The 22,313-nt window shown below is 40.2% G+C and overlaps 1 protein-coding gene across 2 annotated transcripts in view; it reads left to right on the top strand.

The window, feature by feature from the left end:
• Positions 1 to 20,676, top strand: part of PTCHD4 (patched domain containing 4) — a 92,753-nt gene extending 72,077 nt beyond the window's left edge. For both annotated transcript variants that reach the window (XM_030037876.1, XM_030037875.1), the window contains exon 3: positions 15,282 to 20,676. In XM_030037876.1, the coding sequence (XP_029893736.1) occupies positions 15,282 to 16,915 (1,634 nt within the window). In that variant the 3' untranslated portion in view covers positions 16,916 to 20,676. The remainder of the gene's footprint in view (positions 1 to 15,281) is intronic.
• Positions 20,677 to 22,313: the final 1,637 nt, after the last annotated feature.

The raw sequence follows: 22,313 nt of genomic DNA, 5'->3' as shown, positions 1-22,313 counted from the left end.
CTCTTCCCACTCTCTTCCTCCTGGAGGTCTTAAGAAAGTACACATTCAAAATAATCTCATGTTCAAAATTATTCACATCTGAAATTATGGATATTCAAAATAATACTGGGAAAAAGGTGGGCAGCCAGCTGGCTTACTCCTCCTAGTATTCCTAGCAAATAGGACCCCCCCAAACCAGAAGTGTTTCTCATATATTCTTTTAAGGCTACAGTGAGTTTAGGCAGCATAATAATTAAGTGAAAGTTTAATTATACCCCCCTGGGACAGACTGCTAAAGGTCAGATTTCAGATACATTAATGAGCTGCTAAACGCTGCTGGGAAAGGCTTTTTTTTTAAGTCCTGCACAAGCCAGCCCACTCATATTTTTAATGCCAACACTGGGCATATCAGATGTCTGTGGGAGTTTTGCCATGAAAAAAAAGCTCATCTTGTGCTTTATTTACAACCATTTCACCGAGTTTTATGAGAAGCAGCTTGAAGATGAGGCCATGCACCACAAAACTGGGAAAGAGCTTGTTGGTCGAATTCCAGCTCTTCACGGGGTCCTCTGGCCAGTGATTCGGGGGGTGAATCAGAGCCATGCAGGGAAGGACGCCTTTGCTGGTGGCAGCCCTGCCTCTTGAAAAGGCTGAAAAGCAACAAGGGCAGGAGTCTAGGGCTTGTGGAAAAAGCAGCAGTCACGTGCTATCTTCAAAATTGGGAAAGCAACATATTTTAACAGATCCCTATTAGTTTCCACGGTTTGCTTTTTCTGTGTCTTGGTCTAACACCCAAGGTAAGAATCCCCAAAGTATAACATGCATATATTGGTTGATATCAGGTTTTAAGCATCTAAATTGCAATAAAATTCCTGTGTTACACGAGAACAGCAAGGCCTAGTCAATGCCAAGTGCTTATTGATGGATCCTGGTGATATTTTAAAACTAGATTTCTTTTTGCCTCAATTTCCCTGCCATAAAACTGGTGTAATATCCATAACAATCTCACAGAGGTCATGATATTCATTAATGTATGTAGTGCATGTGGGAATTGATGCGTGCACTGCCATATCAACCTATGGCAAAATAATCAATTTGTAATCAGTGCTGTGTACGAATGGTGAGGTTAAATAGGACCTGAGACCATGCAGTGAATAAGGCAAGTATTTTATCAATTCAAAGACAGGTTTCTAAATGGTATTACTATAAGACTAAAATTAGTAAGTCAAAAGCTTAAATGCCAGAATAAAGGGCTGAAGGAGTCGCACAACTTTCATTCATTCTTCACGTGCATATGGATTTTAATGCAGTCAGCCCCATAAATACAGAGGGACATAAAAGCATTCAGACTGATTCAGGCCAAAGGGTCCATCCGGCTCAGCATCCCATCTCTGATAGTAGCCAACGGCAAGTGCTTTAAAAATGAGACTTCCAACAGGTCAGGTGTAAAGTCATACTTTCCCAAAACACTCCCTCAGGCTCCAGCTGCTTCTTGGCTCACTGGCTTCCACATCCAAATGTGTTGTCTCTGATTTTAATGACCTTTCTATGCGGTTTTCCTCCATGAATATACACAAGTCCTCTTAACCTCCTGAATGATCCATATCAGTGTTACAGGTTTTTGAACAGTTTTGATATCAGCCTAGCTGAGAGTTGTGGAGCAGCAGGCATAGCATCAATATGTTGCAGTTGTAATTTTTCAATAGAGCTGCAAAATGAAATGTAAGGAATAGGGTTTTATTCCAGTCATTTGGATAAGTCATTTCTTCTCTCTTTGGTTCATTTTGCTTTTCACTCTTTGTCTAATGAGAGGAAACTCTTAGGTCCAAGGATAGGCTTTTGCCTACGCAGAGGCATGCTGAGGACCGTTACAACCATTTGGCAGCTCAGCTGAATGAATTCTTGCATCTACAGCATTCCCTGGCACTGCTGTTTGATAAATATATGTATACATGATAAATATAAGTATATATGCAACCTACACATCCTGGATCTGCAACCTGCGATCCCCAGGCTACATTTAGAGGGACAAGCTGGGAATATGGGAGAGGGCTGTTGCTCCCGCACAGCGTTACGGTGTGAGCAGCACAGCTTGTGTACCTCGACGTGGGGCAGCAGCCACATCGCCGCATCAGCTGCCTGTGTCTGGCAGCCGCACGGGAGGATGCTCCCCCGCCCGAGCAGTCCCACCGGCGGGATGACCCCAGCCAGAGCTGGGATGCTGTAACGGGGCATCTGCACGTCACCCAACGTCTCCTTCCCGAGCGCCGTCTCGGGCTTGGCAAGGGCAGCAGAGCAGCCTTCCGCCACATCCTTGCGCAATGCAGAACCTGAGCTTTTGGGAAAGGAAAAGGGAGATTTGATACCTCTTTTTCAAGTTGCTGAGTCAGTCGCCCGTATTTCCTTCATTCCCAGCAAACAGAAGCGAAAAGCTAACGTTGCCTCCCGCTCTGACTTCCCATCCCTTTTCTGAAGTAAACAAATGTCAGCAAATCCTGCACTAACGGCACTGTTAAAAATATCACCCTATAGCAAATGGGTTCGTTCTCTTTGGTCTGGATCTCTCTCTTCATTGCAGAAAAGGTGTGGGTTTACATCAAGATAAGTAGTTTAGATGAAAACCTCAGTGGCCGAGTAAAGAGCGGGCGTGCTATGCTCTGCACCACGGTGTCACCGGCTGGAGTAATTTCCAAATAGAAATTATTAGAGAAGGAATGGATTTGACCTGCCTTAACTATCGAGATAGAAGTTAGCCCTGATTTTCTCAGCTGGAACCTGGCCCTAGGCTAACAATTAAAAATGAGCTACTTCAGCCAAGATGCAGTACTCACGCTCTTTAGCATATTACAAACCCCACGAACCAAGCTGTCATGGTTTAATCCCAGGCAGCAACTAAACACCACACAGCTGCTTGCTCACTACCCCCCACCCAGTGGGACAGAGGAGAGAATTGGGGAAAAAAAAACCCAGTATAACTCATGGGTTGAGATAAAGACAGTTTAATAGGACAGAAAGGAAGAAAATAATAATGATAATAATAACAATAATAAAATAATTGGAACATACAAAACAAGTGATTCACAATGCAATTGTTCACCACTTGCCAATCAATGCCCAGTTAGTTCCTGAGCAGTGATCCCCGCCCCGACCAACTTCCCCCAGTTTATATACTGGGCATGACATCACATGGTATGGAATATCCCCCTGGCCAGTTTGGGACAGCTGTTCCAGCTGTGTCCCCTCCCAGCTTCTTGTGTACCCCAAGCCTTCTTGCTGGCTGGGCATGGGAAGCTGAAAAGTCTTTGACTTGGTATAAACACTGCTCAGCGACAACTAAAACATCAGTGTGTTATCAACATTCTTCTCATACTGAATCCAAACCATAACACTATGCCAGCTACTAGAAAGAAAATTAACCCTATCCCAGCTGAAACCAAGGACACAAGCTAGCCACAGAACCAGATCTTCAGCCAGTGTGAAAAGATGGTGCCCCATTAGGCTTTGGGGATGTATGAGAAATGTCTGAGATCAGACAGACTATATCCCTTTCAAAGGGAGATAAATCCGCACAAAGCTTTGTCCAGGAGGGTTTCCAACTGTTCAAGCAAGGGGATGTCAGTTGGTCAGATGACTAATTTCACTGGGGAAAGTGAAGGGTGCACTTTTTCCTGCTTATTGCTTGTTATACTCTGGCATCCTGCAGTTCAGAAATTCAGATTGTGCAGACAAATGCGTCTTGTTACTGAAAGGTAAAAGTTTTCCCCTTTCATAACTGGGTCCCACCACTGAAAACTTTATACACTTCCCTCATGGATAACTCCAGAAACTTGTCCCACTCTCCTCAAACACTCGTGCGTTCCCTTCATTTGCTCAAACTTACAAATGCACCAGTCATTTTTCAGACACATATTCTTTTACATCTTTTATTTGCTTCTCCAACTATTTCACCATTTTGTTGCTTTTCTTTGAAGAATCCACAATTGCGCTCTCTCTGCCAGAAAGTAGCAAATGACCAAACCCATTGTTTCTATAATGACTCAAGTATAGATTATTTTTTCTGGATGCCAGAATCCACACTCGATCAAAGCATTTTCATTTCTTGAGACTCACTAGTACCTTATTCATCTGATTTTCTTTTGGATGTTACTGGATTATCAAATTCAGGTGACAAACAAAGCATTCTGATCAGTGTCATAAATCCATCCTATACTTTTAGCATCAATGACTATATAATAAATTCATTAATAGCTTGATCTAAATTCATTCCCTTGTCTTCTATGTCACTTAAATTCTTATCAATGAATAGCAATTTCCATATGTGCAGTCCTTGTTTACAATGTTCATTAAAAGGCTTAGATGAGAAGCAGCAAAAAGCATTTTAATTCATTGCTAAGCACAGCAGAAAACTAAGCAGGATTCCAACTTTATATACAAATTGCAAGCCGTATACATTAGCTCAAATGTAAATCTCACATAATGAGGTGTGCAGCCTGATGACTAATCACATCCATTGGAACATTCTCCTTGTTCAGCTCTGTTTCAATGCATGGGGGGCGGGGGGAGGTTGTTATTTAATATTTCAGTTCCTTCTAAAAAGAAGAAGAGGAGCTTCTAGGCATGAAAAACTGTAAAATTTGACCTTAAAATGAACTATAGCAAACAAACCTTGAATACAAAGTGGTGTCACTACAGTTCAGTTAGAAACATGTTTGCGGCTGGACTAGCAGGTCTTTGGCTCATCTCCAGTGCTCAGCCCTGGGCTTCTACCCAGGGATGCTCATGGTGAAGCTCTGGAAAGGCCTTGTCAATATGAAAGATCCAAAACTGGATAAGATTCAAAATCAGGGCTGCCAAATTCATGTTAGCATTAATTATTCTTAATTCAAATCAAGATCAAGGTCCCATTATGCTGGTCTCTGTGCAAACAGGGATAACAGTGTTTGCCTTGGAGAGTCTGCGAAATGAGAAACAGAAACTGATGAAAGATTGAGGATATGCTGAAGGGATGTGACATGTAAGTAAATGATCGCCATGTGATTTAGCCCAGTTCCCGTGGTTGCTTGCTCATGTCTGGGCTTCTTTATGTTGTCTGAGACAACATTTATTTTGAGGTGGATGGGAAAGGGTAGAAAGAGTGAGGGGGGCTGTCAAGGTCTGTGGAGCTGATTAGCTGAAGAGAGTACGTAAAAGAAAGGAGACCAAAAGAGCAAGTGAACCATCACTTTTCATCTGTCTTTCCAACAGATTCACGTTAATGTAATTTACAGATTGATGTTCCTTAGGATCCGGGAAGGCAATTTAACAGAGGGACTCTGCTATGACTGCTACATCGTTACATCATTTTCTTCCTCTACAGGCATATGTTTCTATATAGACTTCCTTCTGCAACTGAAAGATTTAAGAAAACAGGATGGAGACAGAAGATATGATTATTCTCATGTAATTTTAGCACTTTAAAAGTCAGGCTCCTAGGCTAAAAGTCTCAGCTCCCTTTCTAACAGGTGAAAAGAGAGTGACATTTCATTGGGAGAGTCGTGCAGATAGGTAACCTTAGGCTAAACCAGTCAACATCTCCTGCTGCAGTCACTGCAGGGAGATCAGCTACCACAGCTATGGCTGTGGTTGAGAAGTTGGCAATATTTTATGGGAGCAGTGTTAGGCTATACTGAGCTTTTCTGAAATGCCATTATACAGCAAACAACAGACAGAATCAAATGTTTGCCTCTCTCCTCACTGCTTTTCAGCCTCAAACACTCACAGGGTTGCTATCTGCCAGGCTCCAATGAAATGCCCGTGAGGAGACTAACTCTTTTATATTTTGGTCTCATCAGCAATTCCCAGAATTATTTAAAAGGCTTTCAGAAGTGCTTATGTGAGCAGAAATAAATGCAATCACTTGGAGCACACATGAAGGCATCAGTCATAGTCTGCATGTTTAACAGAAGTGCCCCATGATGCACTGTTACTTTTTTAATGGGGTTCACATTGTAATGGGGATACACCAAAACTTGGGAGCTGGAAGTCACTGATGTGTTCAGGCCTGCAAATTGGTCATAGGCTGGCAGAAAGATTTTTAAGGAAATTGAAATAGCTATTAAGCATAACTTGACTTCATTTATGATATTTGTGATAGCTTCAAGTGTATTTGCTGTGTTTGTCGAAAGTGCTAAAATCTAGCAATACCAAAGTCCCTTGTGTAGTACTGGAGATTTCCCTGAGGTCCTTGTCGCTAAAGACACGTGGTTCAACTGCCTGAGGTTTCATTGCACTTGGTTAAACACTCACTGCTATAAAACCTACCTCTGTATATTAGCCAATTTATTATGATAGGGACCTGTTACTTAAAAGAACAATTCTGCGCTGCATACTTTTCAAGATGGAAAGGCACAGCAGGATGTAAACCTCTCTGTCAGCATGTCTGCATAAATCCGATTAAAGAAAAAAATGTGTATGCCATGGCATCACAAGGAGAATGCACCTAGAAATGATTTAATTTCTCTGTTTAGATGCTTTTTAATATCACAAAATGCCATGTATCAAATGAGATAAAGAATCATATGTTCTGTGAAAACAAAAATTCTGCAGGTGATTCACCAGCAGATCTTGGCTGGACTTTATGTATTTGTTGCGGTAAGTTCAGTGACATTCAGAAGATGTAAATACTGTAATATGACTGATAATCCCTGTAGCTCAAGGAAATTCCTCCCTTTGGATAATGCTAGTCAGCAGTGTATCGCTTCCACCGTAGACCCTCTGTCCCCAAAGTCTGAACCATCCCAGGCATCTTACTGGCAGGATGAGGTCCTACTTCACTTTGTGTACTGGTTCTGGAGAAAGAGTAAACCACTAACCGCGGTGAGAGTGATTTAGTCCCTCATCTGCCTCATCAGACTGCCTTGGTTACTCTAGTTACCTCTAAAACAGCACAATAGCTAAGGGAAAACTAAATAAAGAAGAAAAGGTCCACAATCCAACTATATGAACAATTCAATTACAATCATTTTAAAGGTACCTAGAGAGATATAAAATTAAAACCATTCTTTTCCTACCTTTATTTTAGATTAGTTTTAAAAAATGTACTCTATCTTCTCCTTATCCTTAATCAAGCTGGGAAGTTGTACACTCGGTCTTGTGGTCAAGGCCCACCTCTTGCCCGGACGCATTGTGCTGAGATTTACCTTTATGGAACAGGATCTCCATTAAGGTACACATTTCCTCGTATATCCTAATGCTACCTAAGGTATCTCCAAGTTTCAAATCCTCTTTGCCTTCTGCATTAAGGACCCCAAGGATTTACTGACTCTTCATAAAGAAATAGTTTAATCATTCTTTCTATTCCTTCTTCCCTTCTGAAATGGGGATGGTCCTTAGTGACTGTGATTAATTTGCTTAATCTCTGTGCTTTAGTTTTCTAAATGTAAGTGGGGATACTAATAATAGTAATTAAGCAGAAGAACAAATGCATCCTACGTTGCACTGTGTTGAGATGCAAAGTTCTTCCTCTAAAAAAATGATTGTGTGAGCCTAAACTATCTAAAATGAGGGTGTATTTTCAAATCAATAAACCTGGATAAGTTCATAGTTTCATAAATTTTAAGGTCAGAAGAGAATATTACATCACAGCCTCACTTTCTGAGTACCACACACTGTTAAGTTTCACCTAAATAAATTATATTGTCTTAAAACATTTAATTAGACAGAGAATAGGTCATGTCAATATGCTACTAATAGCCATGGCCCCTGCTATCATGGGACATTGATCAGATAAAAAACCCCCAGTTTTTCCAGGAGATGAATTAGCCTCTCTAATGCTAAGGAAGAAAAAAAAATCTCTATGTGCCCTTTTTGTCTATTCCCAGGGGAAAAAACTGTGATTCCCCCCTCAAGAAGTTATAGGTTGTTTTTCTAGATAAAATAATGGAAAGGTTATTTCCAGTAGACTCACAGCAAGGTATTTTAATGTAAAAATATACTTAGCGTCCACCATTATGATTTAAAACAAAGCTGTCCTTGCATCCTGTGTATACATGGCAAGATTACAGGTGTGGCTGTTAATGAAAATTGAATATAATATTTGGGTTTCTTAGTGCAGAAATGGTGAGTAAAGCTGTGCTATGGCACTTACTTCTAAGACTTTTTTTTATTTGAAATATAGCATAGGCAAAACCGATATCACCACATTGACTGCTATCACCTATAGCAGCAAACCCTCTTCTTTATGTCTTGACCCAAAAAAGTACAGTCATGTTGGTCTTCTTAGAAAGTAGCCTGGCAGTACCCAGCCCCTCCTTCCAGCAGTGCCTAGTGATTTCAGACTGGGGTCTCTGGATATTATGCTGAGTGACAAATGCAGCTGAAATTCCTATCCCAAGAAGTTGATGGGTTGTGGCAGAAGCAACAGATAAATGCTGAACAGGCATGCTTTGGTTAAGACAACACAGAAGGCAGACTGGTTGCCATGCTTAAGTATTCCAAAGTATCTTAAGTCAAAGTTAGGTATGATGGTACAAAAGTAAGACACCTCAGGAATCTGTATGGAATCCACCTCACAGCATTAAGACAGGATGTACCTAGCACCTCCATTAACTTTTATTAATCTAACCTTTAGACTTGCAATGAAGAAGACTTTATGACCTCCTTAGGTAGTGTGTTCCAGTGTTTAATGAACCTTAGAGGAAGAAAGCTTTGGTTTTTGTAACGTAAATGTTTTTTTCTGCAAATGAAACCAATGATTCCTTGGCCCCACCAGTAGAAATGAGAAAGAATTGATTGCTGTCCTCTTCATAATAACTTTTTTCATGTTGAATGTTATTGGGTCCCCATTGACATTCCAGTCTATAGGAGCAAAAAAGCCAACAGATTGAGTTTTTCTTTGTGCTCTTCATATTTCACAAACAGGTTATTGTTTGCTAGTTTTATTCCCCAAGGCGTTCACCTTAATTTTTCCAAATTTTATTTAAATGTCCCTGCCTGCAGAGGGGTTGGAACTAGATGATCTTTAAAAGTCCCTTCCAATCCCAACCATTCTATGACTCTATGAAAATATCATGCCCCATTTCAAAACAGTGGTCCAGTTTATGACTCCATCATACTAGAGTAAGCAAAATTATTGCCTCCAAATGTTTATTATTACTGTTAATTCAGCTTTTTATGTGTTGTAACGGAATATTTTTTACTTTTTCCCTTTGGAATTCCCCATATCTTCTAAACAATCTTCTGTCTCACTTCTCCTTCACCTGTTATTCCTTATTATGCATTTCTTTCATTTGATTTCCTAACACAAAGTGCCTTGCATCTATCTTCATTAAATTTCATCTTACTGATTTCTGACCATTTCTCCAAGTTTAAAGTCTTGCTCTACAAAGGGTTTGAACTCCTCCGTAGTTTAACCTCACACACAAATTCCATAAGCGTCCATATCATTAATGGAAAAAATCAGAAAGAACCAGGCCCAAGATGGATCTTTGATGCAATCTCTCTGATGCAATGTCCCTGTGAAAATTGATAGATCATTGGAAACAACTCTATATGTGCACACTTTCGATCAGTTGAATATATATTTCCCATTGTTTTCCTCTAGACAGTATTCCCTTAATTTGCTTGTCAGAATACTAAGTACAATAGTATTTAAAAACTTGCTAAGTCCAGTAGAAAGATGTTAAAAGCCTTACTGAGATAGATAGCCTGTTTCCTTCTCCTTCTGTCCATTAGGCTAGTTACTTTTCAAAGCAAGAAATTAGGTTGACTTGAGATTATCTGGTTTTGATGAATCTGTATCAGGTTTTTCTGATCACCTTCCTATCCTCCCAGTGATGGTAAATTGGTTTGCAATTGCTTATTCTATGATCTTTTGAGATATGAACTAAGCTGATGGGCGTTAAGTTCTGCAGGTCATCTTCCTTCCCCTTTTTGAAGATAGATACTATGCTTGTTCTCTCTGTTCTTCTTGGACCATCCCATCTACATTCATTCTCTAAGGTGACTGCTAATAGTTCAGAGATTGCTTTGGCTTAGCTTTTAATTGATTCATTTCTCCAGGCTTTTCCAGCTTAAATAAATTTAACTGAATCAAGTGGTCTTTAATCTGTTATTTCACTATTCTCATTTCTATCCCTATCCTCTTCTAACTTATTTTATATATCTGCTCATAATTAACCTTTCGTTTTGAAATTTGAGGAAGAAAAAGCATTATATATTTCCACCTTCTCTGCAGCCTCCCTTATTTGCTCTCCTGACCTAACAAGTAATGGAATAAAAATTTCTGTTGTCTCCTTTCTGCTTAAGTAGTCATAGGCCATTGCCTATCTGGCAAATAAAAAGTTGCTGTACTTCATTCATGTCATGTTAGTACCAGAGAAACTTGGCAGTTTTGACCCAGAGCTAAAGACCCTGTGAACCTTGCTAGAACTGCTCAGTGAACTTAACTCCACTCTCAATGTTGTCAGTGACATTAGCGATGAAGCTGAAGGAACAGAATTTTACAGAGTGACTGTGGTGCCTGAATCATCAGAAATGTCAGAAAACGTTCAGAAAAAAATGGATTTGTATCCTTCTTGGGAAAGGGGAATAGACCTGCTTATTTGGGGAGAACAACAGAGGCCGACTGGAAAACTTGTTATCAGAGTAATGATGTGGGAAAACCAGTCAGGCAAAGATTTATTCTTGTGGCAGCAAGGGAATTACTGCACTGTATTCCCCGGTTCCTGTATTTATGTGATAGAGCTGAAGTTATCTGTAAAAGGGGGATAAATGGAAATTTTACATTTGTGTAATAATAATCAACTTAAGAAAATCAGTGCCAAATTTCAGCCTCAAAGAAGTTACAAATGTCAATATTTTATTACCTTAAGATGCTACTTGTTCTATTAGAAAAAAAAGTCTAGACCTTAATTACAGTATTTTAATTTTCAGTATTAACACAAGTTTGTGCATACACATTAGTTTATACTCTTGGGTAGTCTTTGCATACACATATGTTTCACAATAAACCCCCTTTCTATTGGTCATTACGTACCTACCCTAAGATTAAATGCACCCAGGTACTCATCACTGAGAATGTGATACACTAAAATTTATAAATTAATAACAAAAAACCATGGCAAATATGCAACTATGAACATAGCATTGCAGGTGGGCAGATAAGTGAAATTTTGGAATAAGCAGAGAAAAGTCAATATTACTGTAGATTGTTGATAGAGCTAGTAGAGCATTGCTTCACCTAAGGCTTCTTTGGAAAGTGTCAATCCATCACAACTTAAACCGTTTCTGCGAAAGGACTTCTTTTAATAAATTTCCAATTTAACTACATTACAAAGATCCGCACTATTGTTTTAACATTTTCAAAATCTTTTATTTTTTGTTTGATTTTGCCAATCACATTTAGCTCTGATTCCTAACAAGAGACTCCCACATTTATTCTTTCCATATATTTGCATGTATAACATCCTGCAAATAATGGGCCCATTTCAGTCACATCTAGAAGAGGGATAGAGATCTCAGAGACTACTGCAATCCTAGAAGCTTTGTGAAAATTGATGTCTAGAAAGAGGAAGAAATCCCAGATTAGTACTTCCTAGAGGTAGAAGGCAGAATTCAGCTATTTTATATTTTATTGGTAACATCCAGATGGCAAATTAGCACATTCATCTTGGACAGCCAGCAAGGAGCACACACCCAGCTGTGGACATGTGGTCGATGAGATGTGTCAGAGGGGTGAGGGATGCTGGGAGTATTCAGATGGGAGATCCCAGGAACAAAGGACACATGCATAGAAAAAAATTTATTAAAGATGCTGTTCATCGACCAACAGGTTTACATTTTGCTTAGTTCCGCCATAAAGTTTTACTCGCTGAGAGTTTGAGACAAACAAAGGCAAGTCCTTCCTTCATTCAGCAAGTATGAAGTTATAAAGATTCTGGTAGCAGGAGGCTGTGGTGGCCAAAAGTATGCATCCATTTAGAAATGGGTTAGACAAATGAATAAAGGTCCCTCAATGCCTCCAAACATGACATTGCAAATGTAGCCTCTCGTTTTGGCAGGCCTCTTGGCTGAATGCAAAAATCTCAGAGGCTGAAATAGGAAAGAATTACCCTATGTGTCCTGTTTCCAACATCCTTTTCTTGAAAATCTATCCCTGCACTTTGTCCAGTCAACTAGAGATAGAGCAATCCTTGATTTGACCCAATGTGGCTACTGTCATGTTGTTAAAGGCAGAAGAGAGAAGTTAGAGAGGAAAGATGTTCTCAAAGTCCCATCTAGACTCTAAATTAGTGTTTCCAACTTGAGGTCTGTAGACCAAGGATTCCCTTTGTCTTAGATCACAGCAGGGTACCTGGGAGAGTGGGGGAAGAGAGGAAACTGAGGTAGAAAACAGCATCTCCACTCAGTGTGATCACTCTGTCCTCAGTGGAAGAGTCTTGATGGGATGGGGAGATGGAAGGAATGACACCAGCAATAGGAGCAGAAATCCTGTGCTACTACTTATCCCCTCAGCCTTCCTCATAAGAGAAGAAAATAAAAAGAGAGAGAGAGAAAGAAGAGGGGTGCCTAAAGCTGGAAGAAAAGGGGCAAGAATGAGGTGAGCAGCTGGTTCGGAAAGAGAGGTGTTATGGACATATGGGATATGAACAAGTTTTAAGTGGTAAAGTCATACATTAAAGAGACCTTTGTCAGAAATGTCTGGAAAAGAACCATCAAAAATCAGTCCGTAGATGGAGAAGGGGTGAGCACAGATATCTGAGGGACATCATTGTGCTCTACTGTCCCCAGAAGAGAATGAAACACACTCACTGAGGTGCTGGAGCGTGTCCAGAGAAGGGCAACGAAGCTGGTGAGGGGCCTGGAGCACAAGTCTATGAGGAGCAGCTGAGGGAACTGGGGATGTTCAGCCTGGAGAAAAGGAGGCTGAGGGGAGACCTGATCGCTCTCTACAACTACCCAAAAGGAGGTTGTAGCCAGGTGGGGGTCGGTCCCTTCTCCCAAGTAACAAGTAATAGGACAAGAGGAGATGGCCTCAAGTTGTGCCAAGGGGAGGTTTAGATTGGATGTTAGGAAACCTTTCTTCACTGAAAGGTTTGTCAAGCATTGGAAGAGGCTGCCCAGGGAAGTGGTGGAGTCACCATCCCTGGAGGTGTTTAAAAGACATGTAGATGTGGTGCTTAGGGCCATGGTTTAGTGGTGGCCTTGGCAGCGCTAGGTTAACAGTTGGACTTGATGATCTTAAGGGTCTTTTCCAACCTAAAAGTTTCTGTGATTCCCATAACATTAAATTAAGCCATGCCAGGACATGGGCACTGGAAGTGGTAACCAGCCAGCCTGGTCCACACCCTGCAGGGTACTTTACACGCTTGCTTTAAGCATAATATAAAATTTCATCCGAGTCATGGGATTCTGCAGCTCTACTGAGCCCAAGGAGCCAATTCCTTCTGCTTGATGGTCCAAAAGTGACAGTGTGCAAGACAGCTGAGCCTTGAGAATTTGAACAGACTCACCCTAAACTTACCAGGGAATTCAAGGTCCCTCCTGAACCAAGATGCTGATTCACAAGAGAGCAACATTTCCATACAGGCTTTTTGCTAACTGCAAGAATTCTGTAATATTGTATATTTATCTTTCACTGGGGACACAGATTTGCAGTAAAACAGGTAACATTCACAGAACTTGACAGTTTATGCTGTAATTTTCCCTGTCTAGAATGGTTGTCAGGAGTCTGCTTTGGGCAACATAAGCAGCTATATGAATCTAAACAATTTAAATCAAAAGACAAACTCAACAGACTTTTTGTTCCCTATTACACACTTGATTATTTGCAAATGTCCTGTTGTCATATTTCTGGTTTTGTTACAAGAAAATTACCTTTGTGTATGCTTTGTTGCATGCAATTCTGCTGCTGCAGAGAGTGAAGGCACACAAACAGAGGCAGGAGCATCTGCAATCTGCTTCTACGTCTTTCTCTGCTCAGCAGTGTGTTTCCTTACATTGTCCTGAATTTTGTAAGGGCTTGATATAAAGTGCACAGAACTTTCCACTTTCTCATCCAAACCTAAATATGTGTTTTTAATTTTTGACCAAAATTTTTATTTGAAAGCCAAACCCTTTTGGCTGTGTTTTTTAATGTTGGTTTTTATATTTCCCCCCAAACTGAAATTCTCTAATGGGAAATCAAAGAATATGGGGTGTATACACAGATATATATTCAACATATAAATTATATGAAAAAGTATACGTAAGGAATAACTTTTACTAGTTAAACCTTTTCCAGTAAGATTAGCTTCAACTTTACCATTCTGTCCCAAAGTTTAATAGCTGTAGACCTCCTGGACTGTGACTGTGATGAGTAAAATAAAAGTAAGTCTGTATCAAGCTTAAATTTATTAAAAAATTATACCCCTAAAATACTTCTCAGGACAGAATACAAAGTAAGAACCTGTCATGGAGCACTGACCACGTCTGACTCTTTTCTGAATGTCCTGTCAGATGAGCTGAGGGAGTTCCTTCTCACCAGGAGGAACTCTGGAAAGCTGAGAGAGAGAAAGAGGGACATAGGGAGACATAATCATGAAAAAAACCCCCATACATTTTCTAGACAATTACTGTGGACCAATGATTTAGCCATTACTGTACTCTCCATCATTACCACCAGCATGTCAAATTTCACACAGTGTGGAAACTTGTGTACTATCACTGAGAAGTTCCAGTTTCACTCAGTAGGTAGAGAACCATCATACAAATTATTCTGGTTATTTGTACTTAATGGCAGTGTATTTTTTCCTTTGTTCAGCATGAAGAACCGAGATGTCCCTTTCTTGGTCACACCCATTTCTCAAATAAAGCCTTTAATTTATACTCTGTGGAAGAAAATGTTGTTACTTGCATTTTTAAGTGTTTCAAACTGAATCCCTTACACCCTGAAAGATGTAGTAGGACACCACAAGGAACTTCAAGAATGAACCCCAGACTTGAACTAAACTTCATGTTCTCCTTTGCTCTACATCTGCAGTCCATTTGGGAACTAATTCAATGCCCATTAAATTCAATGAGTGTCTTTTAAAGAGTATTTAATCATTTCATTTCTGAGCATGGAGAGTCTCAGAATATCAGGCTGTTCAATTAAGCACCTGCATATGAATTCTGGTATCTAGCTTTAGGCAGATACTTCACAATTTTCCATTTGTTCAACTGGTGAAAAAATCATAACAAAACTTAGCTGGCAAAATTTTTGACTACTGGAGGATGAAAAACCTAGAGGATGATGGGACGCCCTTTATTTATGCACATGTATACATTTTGTTTTCTCATTTCAGGTCATGGAACCAAAGGAGTGTTTGAACTTCTTTCAGGATGGCGTCGAACCAGAGAGAATCTGCCATTCAAGGACAGAGTAGCAGATGCCTATTCAGATGTCATGGTCTCCTACACAATGACAAGCTCCTTGTATTTCATAGCCTTCGGCATGGGTGCAAGCCCTTTCACCAACATTGAAGCTGTAAAAGTCTTTTGCCAGAACATGTGTGTCTCTATCCTGTTGAACTACTTCTATATCTTCTCCTTCTTTGGCTCCTGCTTGGTCTTTGCCGGCCAGTTGGAGCAGAACCGTTATCACAGCATCTTCTGCTGTAAAATCCCTTCAGCCGAGTACCTGGACCGGAAACCTGTGTGGTTCCAGACCATGATGAACGATGGCCATCAGCATACTTCTCATCATGAGACCAACCCGTACCAGCATCATTTTATCCAGCATTTTCTCCGAGAGCATTACAATGAGTGGATTACCAACATCTATGTCAAGCCATTTGTGGTGATACTGTATCTCATCTATGCCTCTTTCTCCTTTATGGGGTGCTTACAGATTAATGACGGAGCCAACATTATCAACCTTCTTGCCAGCGAGTCTCCAAGCGTCTCCTATGCCCTCATACAGCAAAAGTATTTCAGCAACTACAGCCCAGTGATAGGTTTCTACATTTACGAACCTCTGGAGTACTGGAATGGCACTGTGCAAGAAGACCTAAAAACACTAAGCCAGGGGTTCAATACGGTTTCCTGGATTGAACAATATTACCAGTACCTTCGAGTGGGTAACATCAGTGCAACCAACAAAAGTGACTTTATCAGCATCCTCCAGAGCTCCTTTTTAAAAAAGCCAGAATTCCAGCACTTCAAAAACGACATCATTTTCTCCAAAGCTGGAGATGAGAACAACATAATTGCTTCTCGTTTGTACCTGGTGGCCAGGACTAGTGAAAACACACAGAGGGAGGCGGTAGAATTGTTGGAGAAGCTGAGGCCACTCTCTCTTATACAGAGCATCAAGTTCATTGTGTTCAATCCTACATTTGTCTTCATGGACCACTATGGTTTATCAGTAACTATGCCTGTCCTGATTTCTGGTTTTGGCATCCTGCTGGTGTTAATACTGACCTTTTTCCTGGTTATTCATCCTCTGGGAAATTTCTGGTTAATTCTCAGTGTCACCTCAATAGAGCTGGGTGTCCTTGGCTTGATGACCTTATGGAATGTAGACATGGATTGCATTTCTATACTGTGCCTTATCTACACTTTGAATTTTGCCATAGATCACTGTGCACCCCTGCTTTATACATTTGTACTAGCTACAGAGCACACCCGAACTCAGTGTATAAAGAACTCCCTCCAAGAGCATGGGACAGCCATTTTGCAGAACGTTTCTTCTTTTCTTATTGGGTTGGTCCCCCTTCTCTTTGTGCCTTCAAACTTGACCTTCACACTGTTCAAATGCTTGCTGCTTGCCGGCAGTTGCACACTTCTGCACTGTTTTGTTATTTTGCCTGTCTTTCTAACCTTTTTCCCACCTTCCAAAAAGCACCACAAGAAAAAGAAACGGGCCAAAAGGAAGGAACGAGAAGAGATTGAATGCATAGAGATTCAGGAGAATCCTGATCATGTTACAGCAGTCTGAAAGGCTTAGAAAAAATAGTATATTCTCTTTTTAAAAAAGCGTTGCACAGAGATGCAGGGAAAATAGAGCAAAGATCTCAGCTGCTTGTGCTGGCCAGGTCTGACAAGGCAAAGGAAGATCAAGAAGGGGTATTCATGACACATCAAGGTGCAAACTTTTTTTAACAAAAATAATGAAAGTAAAAATAATCTCAAATGTTTCCTTTGAATCCTCATTCTCCACCAGGGAAGAGTCTGTTGGCCATTAAGTGTTCCTGAATCTCAAACTGTAGCTCTGATGGGAATTGCCTGATCTGTCATATGTAGGACTGAAGCAAAGGTGAAAAAAAGAGTTACCATTAAGTAAACAGTAGGGAAAAAGGCAGATTTGTTTGGTAAAATCGTCCATGGAAAAGAAAAAGAACAACAGCATTTCAAATGAGAAAAGGGAACAAGACCAAGAGAGATAAAAAAATGCCATGGTATTTTTTTCTTATTTTCTTGAGCAAGTTGGTTAAGATGAAACTTATGCACTTGGGAAGTAGATGTTAAAAACAATCTAAGCCAAAGTACTTCCCAGTTCTAGTGTACCATGCGTATCTGTAACACCACAATTAGAGTTTTATTGTGAATATGGATGGCAAAGCTATACGGCTAAGGGATAGACGTACTGTTCATATAGGAGAAGAATTAATCATAGCCATTTGGAAATTTAACATTTAGTTTCTTTAAATGTGACACATGACCTTTATCTCAAGAGGTCACAGCTGGTAGTTAATACCGTACACACATTTTGGTATTTCTGAGTTGTGAAATCCCCCTTGAACGAACAGATCTCACAAAACTAACCCAGGCCATTACCACTGCAGCAGTATTTGCAGTTCCTGCAGTGTAACACTTCTGAATTCTAAATTCTGTGTTGACATTAAATACTGAATATTAATCAAGCAGGCGCTTTAAACGTAATGATGGATTGCATATCACAGGCATAATGTGATCGTGTAACAGCTGAGTCAGCTCTGGAGCACCTGCACAGTATTATCATTATATATCTGGTCCAACGGACGAAGGGATATGTTTGCTGGTCCCTGCAATATGCTACAGGAAGTGGGATTTTCCCCTTCTTTAAGCAAAACGTCAGTCAAATACTTGCCACACACACAGAAAAGACCTTGTTAAGGTTTGCACGGGGCTGAATTAACCCCTAGTTGTAAGAAGACAGATCGGTCCCCTGTGGGAAGGGGAGGGGAGGGTGAAATGTCTTTATTATTATTATTATTCCTAAATATTTGAGTGTTGATGTCTGCAACATAAAGCTTTGTTATGGCAGTTGAAATTTCACAGAAGAGTGCAGTAAATCCGCAGTTACTATGTGACACTAGAAATTGTACTGTAAAGAACTATGAATGACTTTCTCTGCTTTGTAAACTATACAGCTTAGTAGCCCAAGAGAAGGGATGAAAACAGATCTAGCCATTTCAGTTTGCTCTTGGCCCAGTTCTGCACTGGAGCTTGCCATGTCCATCTCCCCTTTCAGTATTTTAAAAGGGCTTGCTTTCTACTCTCTGGAATATTGTATAGCATCACCTACATGAGCAACGTCTTCCTGAATATATAGTATCCATGAGGACACTATGTAAAGATATCACTATATGGAGTGTTTATGTCTACTTTGTTTTACTTGTGGGTACCTTTAAAAGATGTCTGGAAGCTGTTTGCCTTCCAAAATGTGTATACATGTCTATTTGTGGCTGGTTAACTCAGTCTCAAACCTGCAGAGTTTGCTGATGAGGGTGTGTACATACGTTTTACTAAAAACCTCTCTGCAAGAAGTTGATTCTTTGTTATGTGACGTCTCACCTCTTTCTACTGTTTCATGGTTAGGGAGAGCCAGAGAAAATTCACCTGCAGCACAAAAAGCCATTTGAATGCCAGTTCTAATGTTCATTAGCTGCTTCTGTTTCCAAGGAATGCAGTTTCGCCTCTTCTCTATACATCCTGTACTTTGCCATTACCATTTGCCAAAAATGACCTCTGTGTTTTAGGAGTGGTCAAAGCTCTTGATTGTTCAAGGAACCTTTTGTGTGCAACAGGTTTTAGAGAAAGATAAACTTTCTAGATAGGCAAAGCTTCCAAAGTTTGAATCCAGATCGAAACTTCAGGTGTAGCTAGATCAAGGTTACTGGTTTGACCCAAGGGCCAGCTGCAACACTGAGTTCTAAATACTTTAGTAAGGTTTAGGAGCAGGGGATGCTTTAATGTTGGGTTATGGCTCAGATGTGTCTCTAGTTGGGAAGTATTCACTGACCTTGATTTGCATCTTGAAGGCATTGTGCAATATCCATCCTTTTTAGAACAGTCAGTTATGAATGTCAGGTTTTCCATACCTCTTCTTACATTTCTTCCACTGCCCATACAAGACCTGGATTGTTGCAGCACAACTGTGACCCTTGGGTATCACTTCTGGAGGTGTCACAGGAGAAGTTGCTGGTCTTTTCTTGTGCTGCCCTGTTGTATCCCAGGGATCTCTGTCACCCATTGTATTGAAGAAAGTAGCGTTTTCCAAAGCCATCAAAGCCAAGATTCATCTCATCTGACTTTGGATGTTGACAATGTAGATATTTATACCTGAGTTTCCTTTATGGCCATAGGAGAGTGACGGACACTTCTGACCTATTTTACAGTTGCGCATTAGGTGTAAATGAATCACACCTTAAAAAAATGCATATTTCTGTCCATTGGCGATAAAGGAAGCTCAGCACAATTAGTTCAGACACGGACATTGGCAATGCAGACTCATCCAGATTCCGTAAGATTAACCTCACTTAAAATGACCAAATATCAAGTGAAAGAGAAAAGAAAAAAACCTTCAACTTGCCTCCCAAGCATCTATTTTAGGGATACATCCCAAGAGTAACTCAGCTGAAATTTTATGTTTGGCTTATGAGGTTTTTATGCAGAACAGATAGTTTAAAAATTGCCACTGGAATTCCCCTAGCAGATAATGGTGAGCTAAGAAATCAGAAGATGTCAATATTGAAGGTGGGCTCTCACAAATGAGCCGGAGTTTGATGAGATGTCAAACCAGCTTCTCTCTCAATATCATGCATGCGCAGTAGCACTTGTATATACCAGACACAAGATATATAGATTACACTCTGCGACTAGAAGTTTTTTATTTCTACATCAGTGCAGGAGTGGAGCAGAAAACAAACGAGATCTTCCATGGATGTCATTTTATTACTTTATTTATCAACCATTTTCCAGATCCACCAAGAAAGGTGGATCCTTCCAGTTCACACTGGAATCATTTGGGGATGGGGAGTCCATATTTTTTAAATCCTTCTCCTTTCTTTGCTTATTTTGCTTTCAGTCCTTTTCAATAAATTCTGCCCTTTTCTGCAGCACCTGTTCAGCTCAAATGGAGCTACATAAGCACCTGCGAAGAAAGGACATAGCACATGCAAAACAATTTGGCGCTCTGATACATGCCGCATATTGGATCTTCATTATACACTTTTTTTCAAGTTACCATAAGTCCCCTGGGATATTGCGCATATTCATTTAATGTCTGGTTTTATATATGGTCTACATAAGCTGCCAAGAACCCTGTGTGAATTTCCTACTTGTTTTGGTTTCATTCCCTCAAAGTCTATTGTTTTGAATTCATTGCTGAGATAACTCTGTTGAAGTCAACAGATTTATTGCCGTGATATATCTGGCTTTGCATGCTTTCTATTTGGTAAAAAGTGAAATCATGACAAATGAACCTCTTACATTGTTGATATGCTTGTTGAACAATATATCTGTCTATACTCTATAGCCATTGTTGCATGCTGCATTCAGGAGGCTGCAGTGAAGGTATATTTTCTTTTTGTAATTTTTTCTTTACACTTTCCCATGCGGGCTATTTTAACCTTAATTAATCTATTCTTCTGTCTTTTTTATTAGAGTTAAGACTTCACCTCTGTAGTCCAGTACTTGATGTTTCATAAATTTATTGCCTAACAAAGCAACATACTTTTTATGGCCAAGATAGGTATGGACGCATAGCACCTTGCATGTATAATTTAAAGAGATTATCTTCAGGGTTATTGTTCTCAACCTTTTACTTCAAACAATTCCTATTTAGGATGTAACCTGCCACATGCTAATATTTATTCGAGTTCACCTGAACAACCCTAGTTTTGAAATCTTCTCCAGTGGGAAGGAAAAGAACCAGAGGGGAAGGAAGAAATATGAAGTAAAGTAGTTGTGTAATCAGTGTTCTTTTTTCCCAAAAGGCTTTCACTGCTCTACTCTTAATTAAGTCACACTGAGTAGTGACTCTAGCATAATTAAGATTTATTTCAATGGAGTTATTCCATATTTCACTGTGACAAGAGCTTGGCTTATTGTCTTTATGCAAGTACCATGCTAAGTCTCTTTGATTAATTTTTCTGTAATTATAAACTTTAATAAGTTCTTTTTCATTGCAACACTAGGTTTTTGAGTACCTCAAGCTCTCATTTGATGTCTTAGGAAACACTGAAAGGAAGCAAAGTTAGGCAGTTAGTGAGCAAGAAACATGTTGTAGCGTTGGGGAAAAGGGATACTTCACAAAGAGGCAGCGTATCCTCCAACAAGGCTTTAAATAAAAAACTATGTTAAGGCTATCTGAGAAGATTCAGGTCAAGTGGAAACCAAGTGAAACATTGTCTGGAGGGTAGCATAATCAAATTCTAGACAGTCAAAACTTTGATTCTTCTTCCATACCATCTTGCACAAACAATCATGCATTTGAAAAGGGAAGGAAACTGAATATGGAAGGCAGCTCATCCATCATCTAAAATGCTTCTTTTCACCATAGTCTTCAATAAAGCAATGTCACAGACCAAGTGAGTGCAGATTGTCCCACCTCAGCATGGGCCTCTCCATGACCTGTTCTCCATGTACAGCAAGGAAGGGATCCCATCTTGGGTTTCACACCCTTCGGGAGGAAATTTAGAGCTGCTTCCTTACCTGACGAAGCTCTGAATGAGAGCTGAAAGGTGCACACCATGCTGCAAACACAGGTGTTTCATGCCCCCGTTGTTTGCTCTCTGCCTTCTTATGAGCAGCAACACCACAATCTCCTGGAGATACGCAGAGGTACCTACCTGGCACTGAGTGCTGGCATTCATCATTTCTTCAGGAGTAATCTGGAATTTGTGATCACAGCAGCTCACGGCATACACTTCTGACCAAGAAGATTTCAGGAGCTTTTTCAGAGGTGTTCTTTGAGAGATCCCCATTTCTCACTACAGAGCCCCACACATCACCTCATCTCCCGAACGCTGGAGAAGTGCAACTTCTTCTTCTGACACGTCTGTCAGGCAGAAGAAATCTTTCTGGAAGCCTTTCCTTTTAATCCTCAAGGCTTTCTTTTCCCCAACTGTTTC

Source organism: Aquila chrysaetos, chromosome 15 (assembly GCF_900496995.4).
Source record: "Aquila chrysaetos chrysaetos chromosome 15, bAquChr1.4, whole genome shotgun sequence".
Taxonomy (NCBI): domain Eukaryota; kingdom Metazoa; phylum Chordata; class Aves; order Accipitriformes; family Accipitridae; genus Aquila; species Aquila chrysaetos.
This window is presented reverse-complemented; position numbering and strand designations above follow the sequence as displayed.